This window comes from Ailuropoda melanoleuca, chromosome 8 (genome assembly GCF_002007445.2).
Source record: "Ailuropoda melanoleuca isolate Jingjing chromosome 8, ASM200744v2, whole genome shotgun sequence".
Classification (NCBI taxonomy): domain Eukaryota; kingdom Metazoa; phylum Chordata; class Mammalia; order Carnivora; family Ursidae; genus Ailuropoda; species Ailuropoda melanoleuca.
In genome coordinates, this window is record NC_048225.1 from 122,862,099 (window position 1) to 122,873,927 (window position 11,829).

At 55.4% G+C, this 11,829-nt stretch overlaps 1 protein-coding gene across 4 annotated transcripts in view; it reads right to left on the reverse strand.

The window, feature by feature from the left end:
- C8H1orf226 (chromosome 8 C1orf226 homolog) overlaps positions 1 to 11,829 on the reverse strand; it is a 272,104-nt gene that overhangs the window by 19,723 nt on the left and 240,552 nt on the right. For all 4 annotated transcript variants that reach the window (XM_034667243.1, XM_034667244.1, XM_034667246.1 and 1 more), the window contains 3 exons: positions 9,753 to 9,919; positions 8,182 to 8,361; positions 1,139 to 1,304 (listed from right to left, as the gene is read on the reverse strand). In XM_034667243.1, coding sequence (XP_034523134.1) covers positions 1,139 to 1,304; positions 8,182 to 8,361; positions 9,753 to 9,919 — 513 coding nt within the window. The remainder of the gene's footprint in view (positions 1 to 1,138; positions 1,305 to 8,181; positions 8,362 to 9,752; positions 9,920 to 11,829) is intronic.

The following is an 11,829-nucleotide window of genomic DNA, read 5'->3' on the forward strand; positions in this document are numbered from 1 at the left end:
GGGGGCACAAGGGGGGTACACTGAACGAGGTACAAACCGTGAGGGCCAGAGCTGGGTCTCCGTGCACAGAGACAGAAGCCCAGAGGGGCTTCCAGCGGTGAAGTATAGTGGCTGTTCCCAGTCTATACCTTTTTGCTGCTTTAGCAAGAGCCCCAGCCCTGCCCAGACCTACCGATCATGACCCCTATGAGCTGGACTTGGGAATATTCATTTTTTTTTTAAAGCTATAGGGGACAGTCTGAGGGAGCTACTGGTCTCATAGGAAAAGCATTCGTTTTGCAATCAGACCCGAGTTTGAATCCTGTTTCCACATTTTGCTGGTCCTGTAACCTTGAGCTAGTGACTTCACCTATTTAAGTCTGTCTCGTGTGTAAAACGGGAATAGCGTCTACGACTACAGGGATTAGATGACATCATGTCTGTGAAATTCTATCAAGTTTATGGCACGGGAGATGGCCAGGGGCTACGTGACCCGCACACGTTTAGAGCACACTTAACAGGCCACGGATCAGCACGAGGAAGCCTTAGAGATGTGCTGCCTTCTACTATCTCCCAGGCCAGCCTGGAGACAGCTGGGCATCTCAGGCGGGGCACCAGGCAACCTCTGCCATGAACCAGCAGCGCTACCTGGCCAGTTCTTTTCTGCCTTATCTGCTCGGTAGACACCTGGCTCCAGCATGTTCTATGCTCCAGAGCTGTCAACTCTACAGTGCGGGGAGCGTAAACTCCCGTAGAGTGTGAGGTCTCCCACCGAGCTCCCAGACAGTGTGACACGTAACAGGCGCTCTGTATGTTTCAATCGGAAAAGCCCTCGAGGAAAGAAATGGACTGCCTCAGGACGTGCAGTGCCCGAGCCCCTTTGGAGAGGAGCCTGCACGAACATGGGGCAGTGACTCCCAGGGACATTCAAGGTCACGTCTGGACGCTGGACTAGAAGGAGCCAAGATCCTCTCTAACTCTGCCATTTCGTAATTCCGTGAAGTGGATGGGCGGGACAAACAGAGCTGCCTGTTTTCTGCTAGAATACCAGGGCAGGGCAAGGGTCTAAGAAAACCCCACCCAAAGCTTCAGGGGAAAGAACAGGTGTTTTCCAGAGCCTCCACGGAGGGAGGGGAGGCTGGGCAGCGCCCCCACTTACTGGCATTCTGTCCTGACAGCTTCAGCTCCAGCTCCTGCACCTGCTTGACCAGCAGAGAGATGTGCTGGAGCATGTCCTTGTTCTGTAGCAGGAGCTGGTGCACACGAGCCTGGGCCTCCAGCCGCGCAGCGGCCTCAGCAGCCAGCTGGTCCTTCAGCAAGTGAACCTGCAGAGACAAGGTACAGAAGACGGGGAGAAGACAGGACAGAGAGGAGAGAGGGACATGAATGCACCCAAGAGTCACCAGGGTTCAGCTGGGACCAGAGACACCTGCCATGTTCAAGTCAAGACAAAGAAGCCCTTCCGGGGCAGAATGGGCACCTGGGCTTGGAATTCGGAGAAGCAGCCACAAGAAACTGGGTCACTGGCCCCGGGGGCCTCTCTGTATGTCCCGAGTGAGCGCCATGGTGTGTCACTCACGTGCCACCCAGGGCCCAGCACCCAGAGCGAGAGGTACGACAGAGCCGAGCCCCAGCCCCTGCGCCCCACCCCTGTCAGGAGAGCTCCCTGACAGCTATGGTGTTCCCGCCACATGGAGGGAGGTACCTTTTTCTCATGGTGTCTTTTAAAAGAGAAAAACAGAAACTGATACACTGACCCAGTAGCTAAGAAGAGTTCACAGCAATCCCCTCCATGGCCTTTCCTCTGCCCTTCCTCGTGCCCACACGTAATGGGAAGCAGGAAGCCTCACAGACACCCTTCACTCGCAAGGGGGTAGTTGTAAAGTCTGCTCTGTCACCTGTGGGGGTGCCACTATCCTTCCCTGACCGTCCATCCCCTTTTCATTTCCCGTGGCACCTAGGACTGTGCTTCACACCTGCTCGGGGTCAAACGTTTGCTGATTGGCTCACAGCAAGGGCCTCGACCTGCAAGCCTGGAAGGGTGGAAGCGAACCATTTACAGAGCCACCCCTGCGGGAGGAGGGGGACCCTCATCAACTCCGCTCTCACAGCGGAGCACCCAGCGTGCTCGGGGCCTGGGGAGGGGGTGTCTGTTCTCGGTGCGTAATCAGATAGAGACCAGGTGATTGTATCAGGAGCTAGCCTGAAGAAACTGAGTCACAAGGCAACAACTATGTGCATGCATCTGCGACTCCTGTACTAAGTGGTGGATAAAGGGGTCCCTGTGGAGGGTTTCGGAAAGTCTCTGAAGAAAGGGGGCTAATGCATTTGGCCTGGACCAAGGCAGCTTGTGGGAAAGAGGTTTCCTTGGACCAAAAATACAGCATGGACAGTCAGAGGCAGGCTGCCTGGGGTGAGTCAGGTGGAGGCAAGAGGGGAGGGAGGAAGGAGGCGGTCGGAAGAGCCAGCTGACTCTCTGGTTCAGACAGCAAATGCTCTGGATTTCTGAGAAGCAGCTTGCTCTGAAGAGACGCACATTTTATCGGGGAGTAAAAGACGGTATCCACCCCATCCTCTGCCCAAGCCTGGCCAAGGGACTGCCAAGCCCCGTGTCTGCCCCTTCCAGCCGCCAGCACTTGCAGAATCACACTCTTGCACGCGGCAACTGCTTCCCTCCCGGCAGATTGGAGGACCTGACCTTGCAGTTGGCTCTGCTTCTAAGTGGGAGCCACTAATGAGATTAGTTGCCACTTTCCATTAGTGGTTCCTAAGGTTGGGCCTGTCTTGCCCCTGGGGGAGGATGCCTAAGGAATCTAAAGTAAATCTGTCCTCCATAAGGTGCTGCTAAGGACGCAACTGACATCTGGTTTAGAAATCAGCCTCACTTGCTGCCTCATATCAACTAAGGAAAGATCTAGAGAGCGATGAGAAGAGGGAAAGAAGCAACAATATTTTAATCCAAGTATCAGATGGTGGGTGGCTGTTAAGCCTTTATCTTCTTTGGAAACTGAGGCATGGAGCTATTTCACCTGAGAGCCCCCCCAATCTTGCTGGTTCTGAGAAACAGCACAATTGCTGTGGGAAGCCCCCAGAAGTGCCCCCTGAGGAAGGGCCAACCTTCACCTTCCATCTGTAATGTAACTGATTCCAATCAAGACTATCGTTGAAAGGAAATCTACTGAGCAGGCAGAATTGCTAATTACCCATTTTCTATTTTCTTTGGAATGAAACAGAAACATTAGGCAGAAATTTGGAACAAAATTTTCAATGCATATAAAGGGAAAAATACAGACAATTCTATCTACTGCTAACTGGCATCTACAGAGGGCTCCCGGCATACGCACCATGGACTTGCATCTTGCATGTGGACATGCCAACAGAACAGGCCATCTGAGGGCACTAGACCAGGAGCTGGAATGTTCCAGTTTGCTGATGACTGCCTTCACAACTGTAGGACCTTCCCTTCCACCTGGACCTCACTTTCTCCAACTCTCAACTCTGGGGCCTGCCTAGAGGCTCAGGCAACATAGGATTCTAGCACTAGGGGCCATTGTCCACTGAAGAAAATCCCTAGATTCCCATTCTGACGTCAGAGAATGAGGACTGGGGACACACGAGGAGTCCCCTCCTGCAGAAGCCGGGGTTGGGGTGGAATATTGGGAGCTGCTTCTGCAGGTAATCCAGTCCCCATGGTGGAGTACCATCGATAGAGAAAAGCTGGCCCTTGAGTCGAATGTTTTTCCACCCGGCACTAGGTGCCACGAGAAAACGCTCCTGAGTCTGAGTGCTCCTTGTACAGATTCAATCAGAATTTTAGCTTTGCAAATGCAGTTAGAACATTTCAGGGGTTTTCAAAGCCCAGGAATGCGAGAGCACACGCTGCTGACTCGAGCCAGTGCTAACGAGCTGGTCTGCTTCCATGGCCGTCAGAAGTGGCAGCAGGCACAAGACTCAAGCCGCTCTCCATGGCCCTCCACGCCCCCGGAGAACCCTCACCAGACCAGGCTGAGACAAAAACGGCCTGGACTGCTTTTCAATTGGAGGCAAGGTAAGAGTCCCTGGGTTTTGCACATGTAGGTCTGGCCTTGCAGGCGCCAAAATGAGGCGGTGTTATTTTCAGCCCTGGCTTGGGCAGCCTGCTCCAGCTCTGTGTGCTCGCTTCCTCCATCCTAAAACAAGAGCAGACAGCACCCCCTCCTGCCCTACCAGATGGGACAGTTATCTGTACTCGGCATGATGTTCTTTCAAAGAATGAAACACCTTTGGCAAAGGTAGGCCGTACTAATTTCCAAAAAGGTACGAGTTAGCTTCTGCTTTCCAGAGCTTTAGGGTCTTCCGCAAGGACTATTCTGCTCACAGATGAGGTCAGTGGGAAGGCCACGGCTGGAGTGAGTGTCCCGCTCTGCATTCCTGCCATAGGACTGCGAGCGGGAGCTCAACCCTGCACCCCCCGGCTCTGACGCCCACCCTCAGCCCACCCAGCGACACCAGACCGCTGCCCGCTCGCTCTCCAGCCTACTTGCCTGGACTCCAGCTCCTCCGTGAGAAGTGGGGGCAGGGCCAGGCTGAAGTTAGGGAGCAGGCACATGGAAATGGCGTGGAGAGAACCAGAGCAGTTTGCCCCCCCACGACCCCCACCAGACACAGAAGCAGAGGCAGGCGACACTGTCTCAGCATGCATAAGGCAGGGCCCCCAGGGTGCTGGTGACTGGGAGAAGCCGCGGGGACAAGAGCGAAGTCTGGGGCCTGGAGATGGGGTGCGGGAGTGTGTTCGGTGCTTCGTCTAACTACAGTGCACACGATCGCGAAGCACAAGTAACCCGAAACTGGTTTCAGAATCAGCGCAAGTGGCAGCGGGTAGAGGAGGAATCTATCAACAGCAGCAGCGCACTCCCAAGCTGAGCCAGCAGTCGGCAAACTGGGAAGGAATCCGGCCTACTTCACTCCTGCCAGTCAGCTGCGGTGCCCAGACCAGTCCCAGAGCTCTGTGGGCCGAGCGCAAGGCCATGCAGGTGTCGGCTACGACCCAGCTCTGGTTCAAGGCTTGGCTATACTGTCATTCACACCCTTGAACTTCTGGCCGCACTCCAAACAGGAAGCTAGGGCAGCCAGGCAAGCCTCATGCTGGGTCGGGAGATGGTCAGAGGGGCTTGGGTATTCACTATTTACATGCTCACGTCTAAGCCAGAAATGTGTAAGAGTGGTTGAGCAACACCTCTGCCCCTGTACCCCTAAGGCCAGGGTGGGCTCCTCTAGACCAGCTCTGAGCCAATTTAGGGAGAGGCTGGGAGAGATCTGGAGGTCTTAGACCAAAGCAGAACACCATGAAGGAGAGAGATCTAAGCCCAGTCCCAGGATAACAGAACTGGAATGGCCTCTGACAGTAAATGGGCGGGGGGNCCTCCATATCCCTAGCCTTACCCAGGAAGACTTGGATGCTCCCAGGACAGGAAAATGCATTCCTACTTGAAGTGCTGAGCTCATAGCATTGCCCACTGGAATTCTGGGCACTGCTGGCAGTTTAATGAAGACGACAGAAACCTTGCTGTCTGGTGGCAATAGAGTTTGACAAGACGAGTAAAAGCGGACCTCATGCTGGACACGGAGATCAATCCCACCACACAGAGAAACCAAGCATGCCACATCTGATCTATTTCAAATGCACAGAAGATGCCAAGAAGACCTACAAATTCGCTTCCGCCTGCTATATGGTTGTTGTTACCCAAAGACACGAACGCTAATAAAAAGTCCTTGGATCAAGTGCTAAAAGAGGACAGGAGAGAGAGGAACACACAGAGAAACTCGTAACAGAAGAAGGGCTTAGTGTGAGTGTGCCGGAGGACACCAGAGCTGAAAGCCTCGGACAGGACCCCATTGCTGCTGCGTTCCCAGAAAAGCAGAGAAAGATGCCAACTGAGGGTCTGCCCAGAGCCTGCTCCTGGGGACGGCAGAGAGCAGGAGAGGCGTGTGTTCAAGAAGCGGTCTCTGACCTCGAGATCTTGTCCAACTGAAGATTCTGCAAGTCCCTAACCCTATCTGTCATCCCCCCAGGACTGACGCGCTATGCTGGCCTTCCAGTCACGTCACTGCCTGAACGGAGCGTCAACTAAGGCTCCACCAACCACCATCCACAGATTGTGAGTCGGAGGCTCAGGGCTCCCAGACCGCGGAAGAGGCTGGAACGGAGAAGGGCTCATGAAAGTGAACCGCAAGCACTGTGCCCTTCCCGTCCCCGAGACTCACTGTCTTCGAGCAGAGAGACAATCAAGACAGGGCAGCGCCGTCCCACTGAGACAGATGCCTGACTCTGTACCACAGAACCCTTCTCAGGGTTTCATGCTGACAGTGGCAAAGCCGTAGTAAGTTCCAGGTCTTGCAGCTTTGGAGACTGAACGCTTCCATAGACCACTACCGCAGTCTTCTTGTCGTGTAGATTATAGACCTGCACGTAGTTTCTCTTTAGTATTTAGCAGTGACTTCAAATTCAAATGACTCTCTGATAATATCCATCATGAATATGCATCAAGCCCTTTCTTAGATAAATAATAATTACTTGGCAATTGATATGCCAAAAGAGAAAAGTAATATGGTTGGAGAATGGATTTGTATTCAAGGGAAACTTTAGGAAATGATGTGAGTCGTGGAATGGCCCTGTGCTGGGGCACTCAGGCTTTGCGCTCCTGTCAGCCGGCACCCCAGGGAGGACGGGACTCTCGGGACTGCCACATGGCCATTAAGGAGACAAGATGAATTCTGCTATTTGACAAAGAGCAGTGATTTCCCCCCCATGTGTAAGAGGCCATTAACGGCATTCCTTCTTTTTTGTTGTGTTCTGGAAACACCTGCAAAATGCTTCTAGCACTAGCAAACCACGTCCTTTTGCTTCATGGTCAGAATTTTTCAAAAGGCTCCAATCATTTAGGAGCCATGCCCCACTGATCCTACACTCTCCAACCCGGCTGCAAAGGGCCTCTGTGAGCCTTGTGCCTCAGGACTGTTCCATGTGAGACTGTGTTAGGTGGTCTTCTCAAGAACTAAGTCACAGCCGATCCGGCTCCAGGCAGGCTGCCGGCGCTTTCTCAAAGTGCACATTTCGGAAAGGACAGCTCTGTCCAGGTAATCGCTCCACCCAAGGGTCATGAGAAGAGTAAGCAAGAGAAACAACAGGGACCAATTAAGTGCTCCTCCGAGAAGTCTGCTCCCTGCCATTCTAGAATGCAGAAAACCTTAGAGGTCAGCCTGGTCCCACAGATCGAGAAGGCCAGCACACGGAGCTGCCTTCCTAGATTGCTCACCAGCTCCCAGCCTTGGAGGCCGCAACCTCCTTGCTGTCCTCCTCCACTCTCTCAGGTCCTGACCTGTCCCTCGGTCTCAGAATCCAGCCTATGAATGGTACGAGCAATCCCGTCCTCACTGTTCCCTGATCGCCCAAGTGAAGACGAAGTTCGGAGGCACGAGGCCCAAGGAAGATGTGAACTATCCTGCCCTCCGTGGAAAGCGAGCAGAAAGATTCCCTGCCAGGGGCAGCAAGGGAAACCAGCTCCCGCATCCTCAACAAGGCAGCTGCCTGACAAGCCTTCAGGGCTCACATAGCACTTTCCTCCTGAGATCAAAGCCAATCCTCACGTGGTTCAAATATGGCACCGAAGGTCCTGTAAGTTAGATCCTGTGATGACAAATTCCAAGGCCAGTACGCAGTCAGCTCCTGCCTGGAAGAAGCAGGGCACTGACGGAGGCGTGGGGACCTGTACGGACAAGGTGGGTAGGATGCCAGGGTAGTCTCTGCAAGGGTGTTCGGTACAAAGTTGTATTTGAAGCTCTTTTAAGACCAGTTTCACAAAATCACACCTGTCCTGACTCCAGAGGCATCCCTTCCCACCCCAAACACCAGGAAAATGAGGCAGGAAGGGGAGGGTGGAATTGGGTGCATGTTGTTCCTTGGTGGGTTCAAGTCCTTATCCAACAACATCCAGCCAAGCCAGCCAAGCCCAACTCAGAGCAGGGGATACGCGGGAAACCCAAATGTTTCCTTCCAGCTCAACTGCATCCCCCTCCCCGCTTCTCAACAAGCAATGATCCGACAGCATGAGCGATCCCTTATGGCTCCCTAGGTTTTAAACCTGCCCCTTGCCCCTTGCTAGGGAAGGCGCGTCAAGCCCATGAGAGTGGAGCCTGAGAGGTAGGGAGGAGGCGGAGGAGAACCTGGGCCACAGCCACTTGTGTCTGCTGCTGCTGCTGCTGGAGGAGCTGCTGCAGGAGCTGCATCTGGTGCTGGGTAGACAGCGGCGTCCCTGGGCCCACGCCTGGGGGCTTCGAGGAGCAAGAGGGAAGGAGCATCCTGGGTGAGGCTGCCAGCATGGGCTCCTGGGGGTGGGGCGAAACCTGGAGGAGAAGACAAGACAGGCATGACCCCGGGCCGTGGCCACTCTCTGACTCATGGCACGAGCACGGCTGCAGTGAGGTGCTTGTCCCTAGTGGACATGTGGACAGGATTTCAGGCTGGGGCCGCCAGGCAGGACACCCTGCTGGGACCCTCAGCAACTGACCCAGCGTGATGGAGGCAGACGGCGGGCACCCTCCTCTCATGGTGCGTCCAGCGATACCACACCTGGACTTCAAGGGGCCGATCTCCAGGGAACCTAGCCACCCACCACCCTGTTACGAGACTAGGAAGGGGGCAGCGTCCACCTTCACTCTGCTGGGTCCCCGGGGCTACCTCCTCCTGGGCTGCCCAGGGGGCCACAGGGCTGTGTGAGGAGGGCCACTCCAGCCGGCCCTGCCTTGCAGGGACAGCCACAGTCTGGACAGACCCTCTCTCTAGGCTGAATATGGTTTCTGTGCTGGCCCCCTCAGTCTCCCTCCTGCAGGTGGGAACTGTCACTAAGATAGCTTATGTGACCCATAAATCAAGTGCAGGGAGAGACGTCTTATGTCTGGGAGTTCTGCTGCTGGCCCTTCTTCAGACATGCGGGAGGGAGAATCCACCGACAGACGGTTTGTGGCAGACAGACACATGACGCCAAGACGTCAGGCAGGTGACTGGGGGCTGTACCGCCCTCCCGACTAGAGACGGGCTTCTCCTGATAAGCCACCCATCGACCTGCACCAGCAAAGGCCCACGCCCGACAGGAAGGCAACGCGGCCAGGGCGCAGGGAGTTGAGGGGAGGCCCACTTCTTAGCCTTCTCCTCCTGGGTTTTCTGCTGTGCATTCAGGTTGGAATGCACTCTCAAGTTCCCAGGGTCCCGGTCTGGATTCTGTCAGGAACTCCCTGGGAGCCCGGTCATCTCAGCCGTAAGACGTGAGGTTGGAGTTGATGATGCCCAAGTTTCTAACCCTCAAGGGGCCAACTGCTGGCCTCAACTGCGCCAGCACGTGGGACCGTCCCAGCAATGGCTGGCTGCAGGTGGGGGAGGGGGGGGACCCACACGAACTCTGGCCCGGCCGCCAGGCCCGGGGATCCGTCGTGGTGCGTGAGGATTAGCTTTGCACGGGCCTCAGGCGGGGATGAGGAGCCACGGGAGCTCCGCCAGGGAGCACCGAGGGGGGCCGGGCGGACGATGCACGTCAACACATGGGGCCCCTTGTGGAGGAGAGGGGCTCTGGCGCCGCCCCGTGCCCCTCACTCTGCTCTGGCGCCGCCCCGTGCCCCTCACTCTGAAGCTGACCCCGCACGGGCGAGGACGCAACTCTGACAGTGGCTGAGGCCGCAGCCCGTGTTCCTCCGGTAGGCCGTGTGCATGCAGACCATGTGATGGGTCACCTCCCGCCTACCTTGGGGTCCTGGTGGGAGCCTCCTTCCTTCCCGACGGCGTCAAGGTCGGTCACACCTCGGCTGAATTCCAGGATGTCATTCCCCGGGAGCGGGACCTCCACTGCATCGATGTCCGTCTCCTCCGCGGTGGCCGTGGAGGCCCTCTCCGCTCCAGGGAGCTGGCGGCCTGTGGGACGACAGAGGAGAGGGAAGGGAAGGGATGGGAAGGGAAGGGCGCTGCCAAGAACAAGGTCCTCTTTCCTTCCTAGCACTTCACGTTTGGGTACATCAGGCCTAGAGAGCACCACAGGCTTCCTGACCTCTCCACCCACCCTTCATTCCCAGTCCAGCAAGATGTTCCCGTTTAATATCTTTTCAGCGTCCAGAAACAAAAATGAGGTTTCCCTGAGGCTGGACGTGACTGCTGTGCCAGGTTGGCATGAGGTTGACATTGACGGGGTGTGGGGGCTCGAGAAGGGAGGAGGGTGACTGTCACCTCGACCTCCTCTAAGCTCACAAGTGGAATCCACCCAGGGAAAGAGCCCTGAACTGGGAGTCCAGAGACGTGGGGGCTCCCTGGCCATGCCCCTGGCGGGCTGTCAGACCAAGGTAAGTAACCCCACTCCCGGGGCCCCAGCTCCAACGGCAAAATCAGAGGCTGAGTTAGATGGACAAGGAGGGGTACGTGACAGAAGAAAGAGGGCGAGGAGACCTGAGGCCCTGAGATGGGAGCAGCCCCCCACCCCTCCGAGCCGAGCCAGACTCTGACCTTGTTGTCAAGCGCAGAAGTCAGGAAAGGGGACTGCAGGAGGCAGCAGTGGAGGGACAGAGGGGGTGGCTGGGTTTCAAGCCTTCTCCAGTCTGTCCACACTCCACTTTTCACCTCCCCATTGAAGACAGCGGCTGTGCTCAGCATATGTGAAAAAGTCCTGCTATTTCTTATTTTCCTTCATTCCCTGTTCCTTTCTATTTCTTGATTCTATAAAAACCTGGCCATTCCTTGGCATTTCCTGGGAAGTATTTTTCTTTCTCTACATTTGGAATTCAGCTCATTGCTACTGTACTCAAATAAGCTTTGTTAAAAGATTTCAGAGACCAAGCACCACATGCGAAATGGAAGAGGTTAAGGTCAGCAGGAAATACAGAGAACCACCTCCCTCCCTGAGCAGCCAGACCTCGGTCATCTGAGGGCCTGCCTTCTAGAACAAATAGTTTTGTTTTTTTTTTTAAGTATTTATTTATTTAAGTAATCTCTATACCCAATGTGGGGCTGGAACACCACCCTAGGATCAAAAGTTACACGCTCTACCAACTGAGCCAGCCAGGTGCCCCTAGAACAAATAGTTCTCGCAGGTTTTCCTATGCAAACCCACGTGAGTCATCTGGGGAAGCAAGCCTGCTGTTCAGAAAGCCAACAGGCTGCTTGGTTTTCCTCCTGGCTGCTCTGGGACCTGGGACCCGGCCCCGGACCGTGGCCTGGCGGTGTGGCTCTGCTCCTCTATGAGCCAACGGGCAGGATCACAGAGCAGGCTGCTTTCCACCACACCCCTGTGCCGGAAGTGGCCTTCCTGGTGATCGGGAAGGCTAGCCTGTGAGACAGCCGGCCGACGGAGACCTCGTGGCTCTTTTTCAGCAGGTGGATGGACTGGAACGTAAGCATCAGTTCTCTGTGCCAGTGTGGAGATGAACAGGGAGAAATACCTGTGTTTTGAGCAGGAACGATTTCCCCCAGTCCCCAGGAGAGACTCAGTCCTGCAGCACCGTGCATCCATTTGTCGGCGTACTTAGCACCTGGGATTGAGCGTGCCCGGCCTGCTATTCCAACCCCCACCCTCAACCCCCCTCAGTCTTGAGGCCAGGGCTTGGTCTCGTTCCTGTTTCCCAGGGATCTGGCATGGAGAAAGTTTTTGATAAACACTAACAACGGAAATAGTGTCATGACAGGTCAGCAGAACAGGGGATTGGGCTATACAAAGAGACTGCCTCCCCCCGGCCCCTGTTCCTGGAGTCCCCGATACCAAGGACATGAAGCGTTTGGAGATGCCCAGGCCAGAAGCCTGGAAGGATCAGAAACTCTCTCGGGTTCTTGCTCTGCTT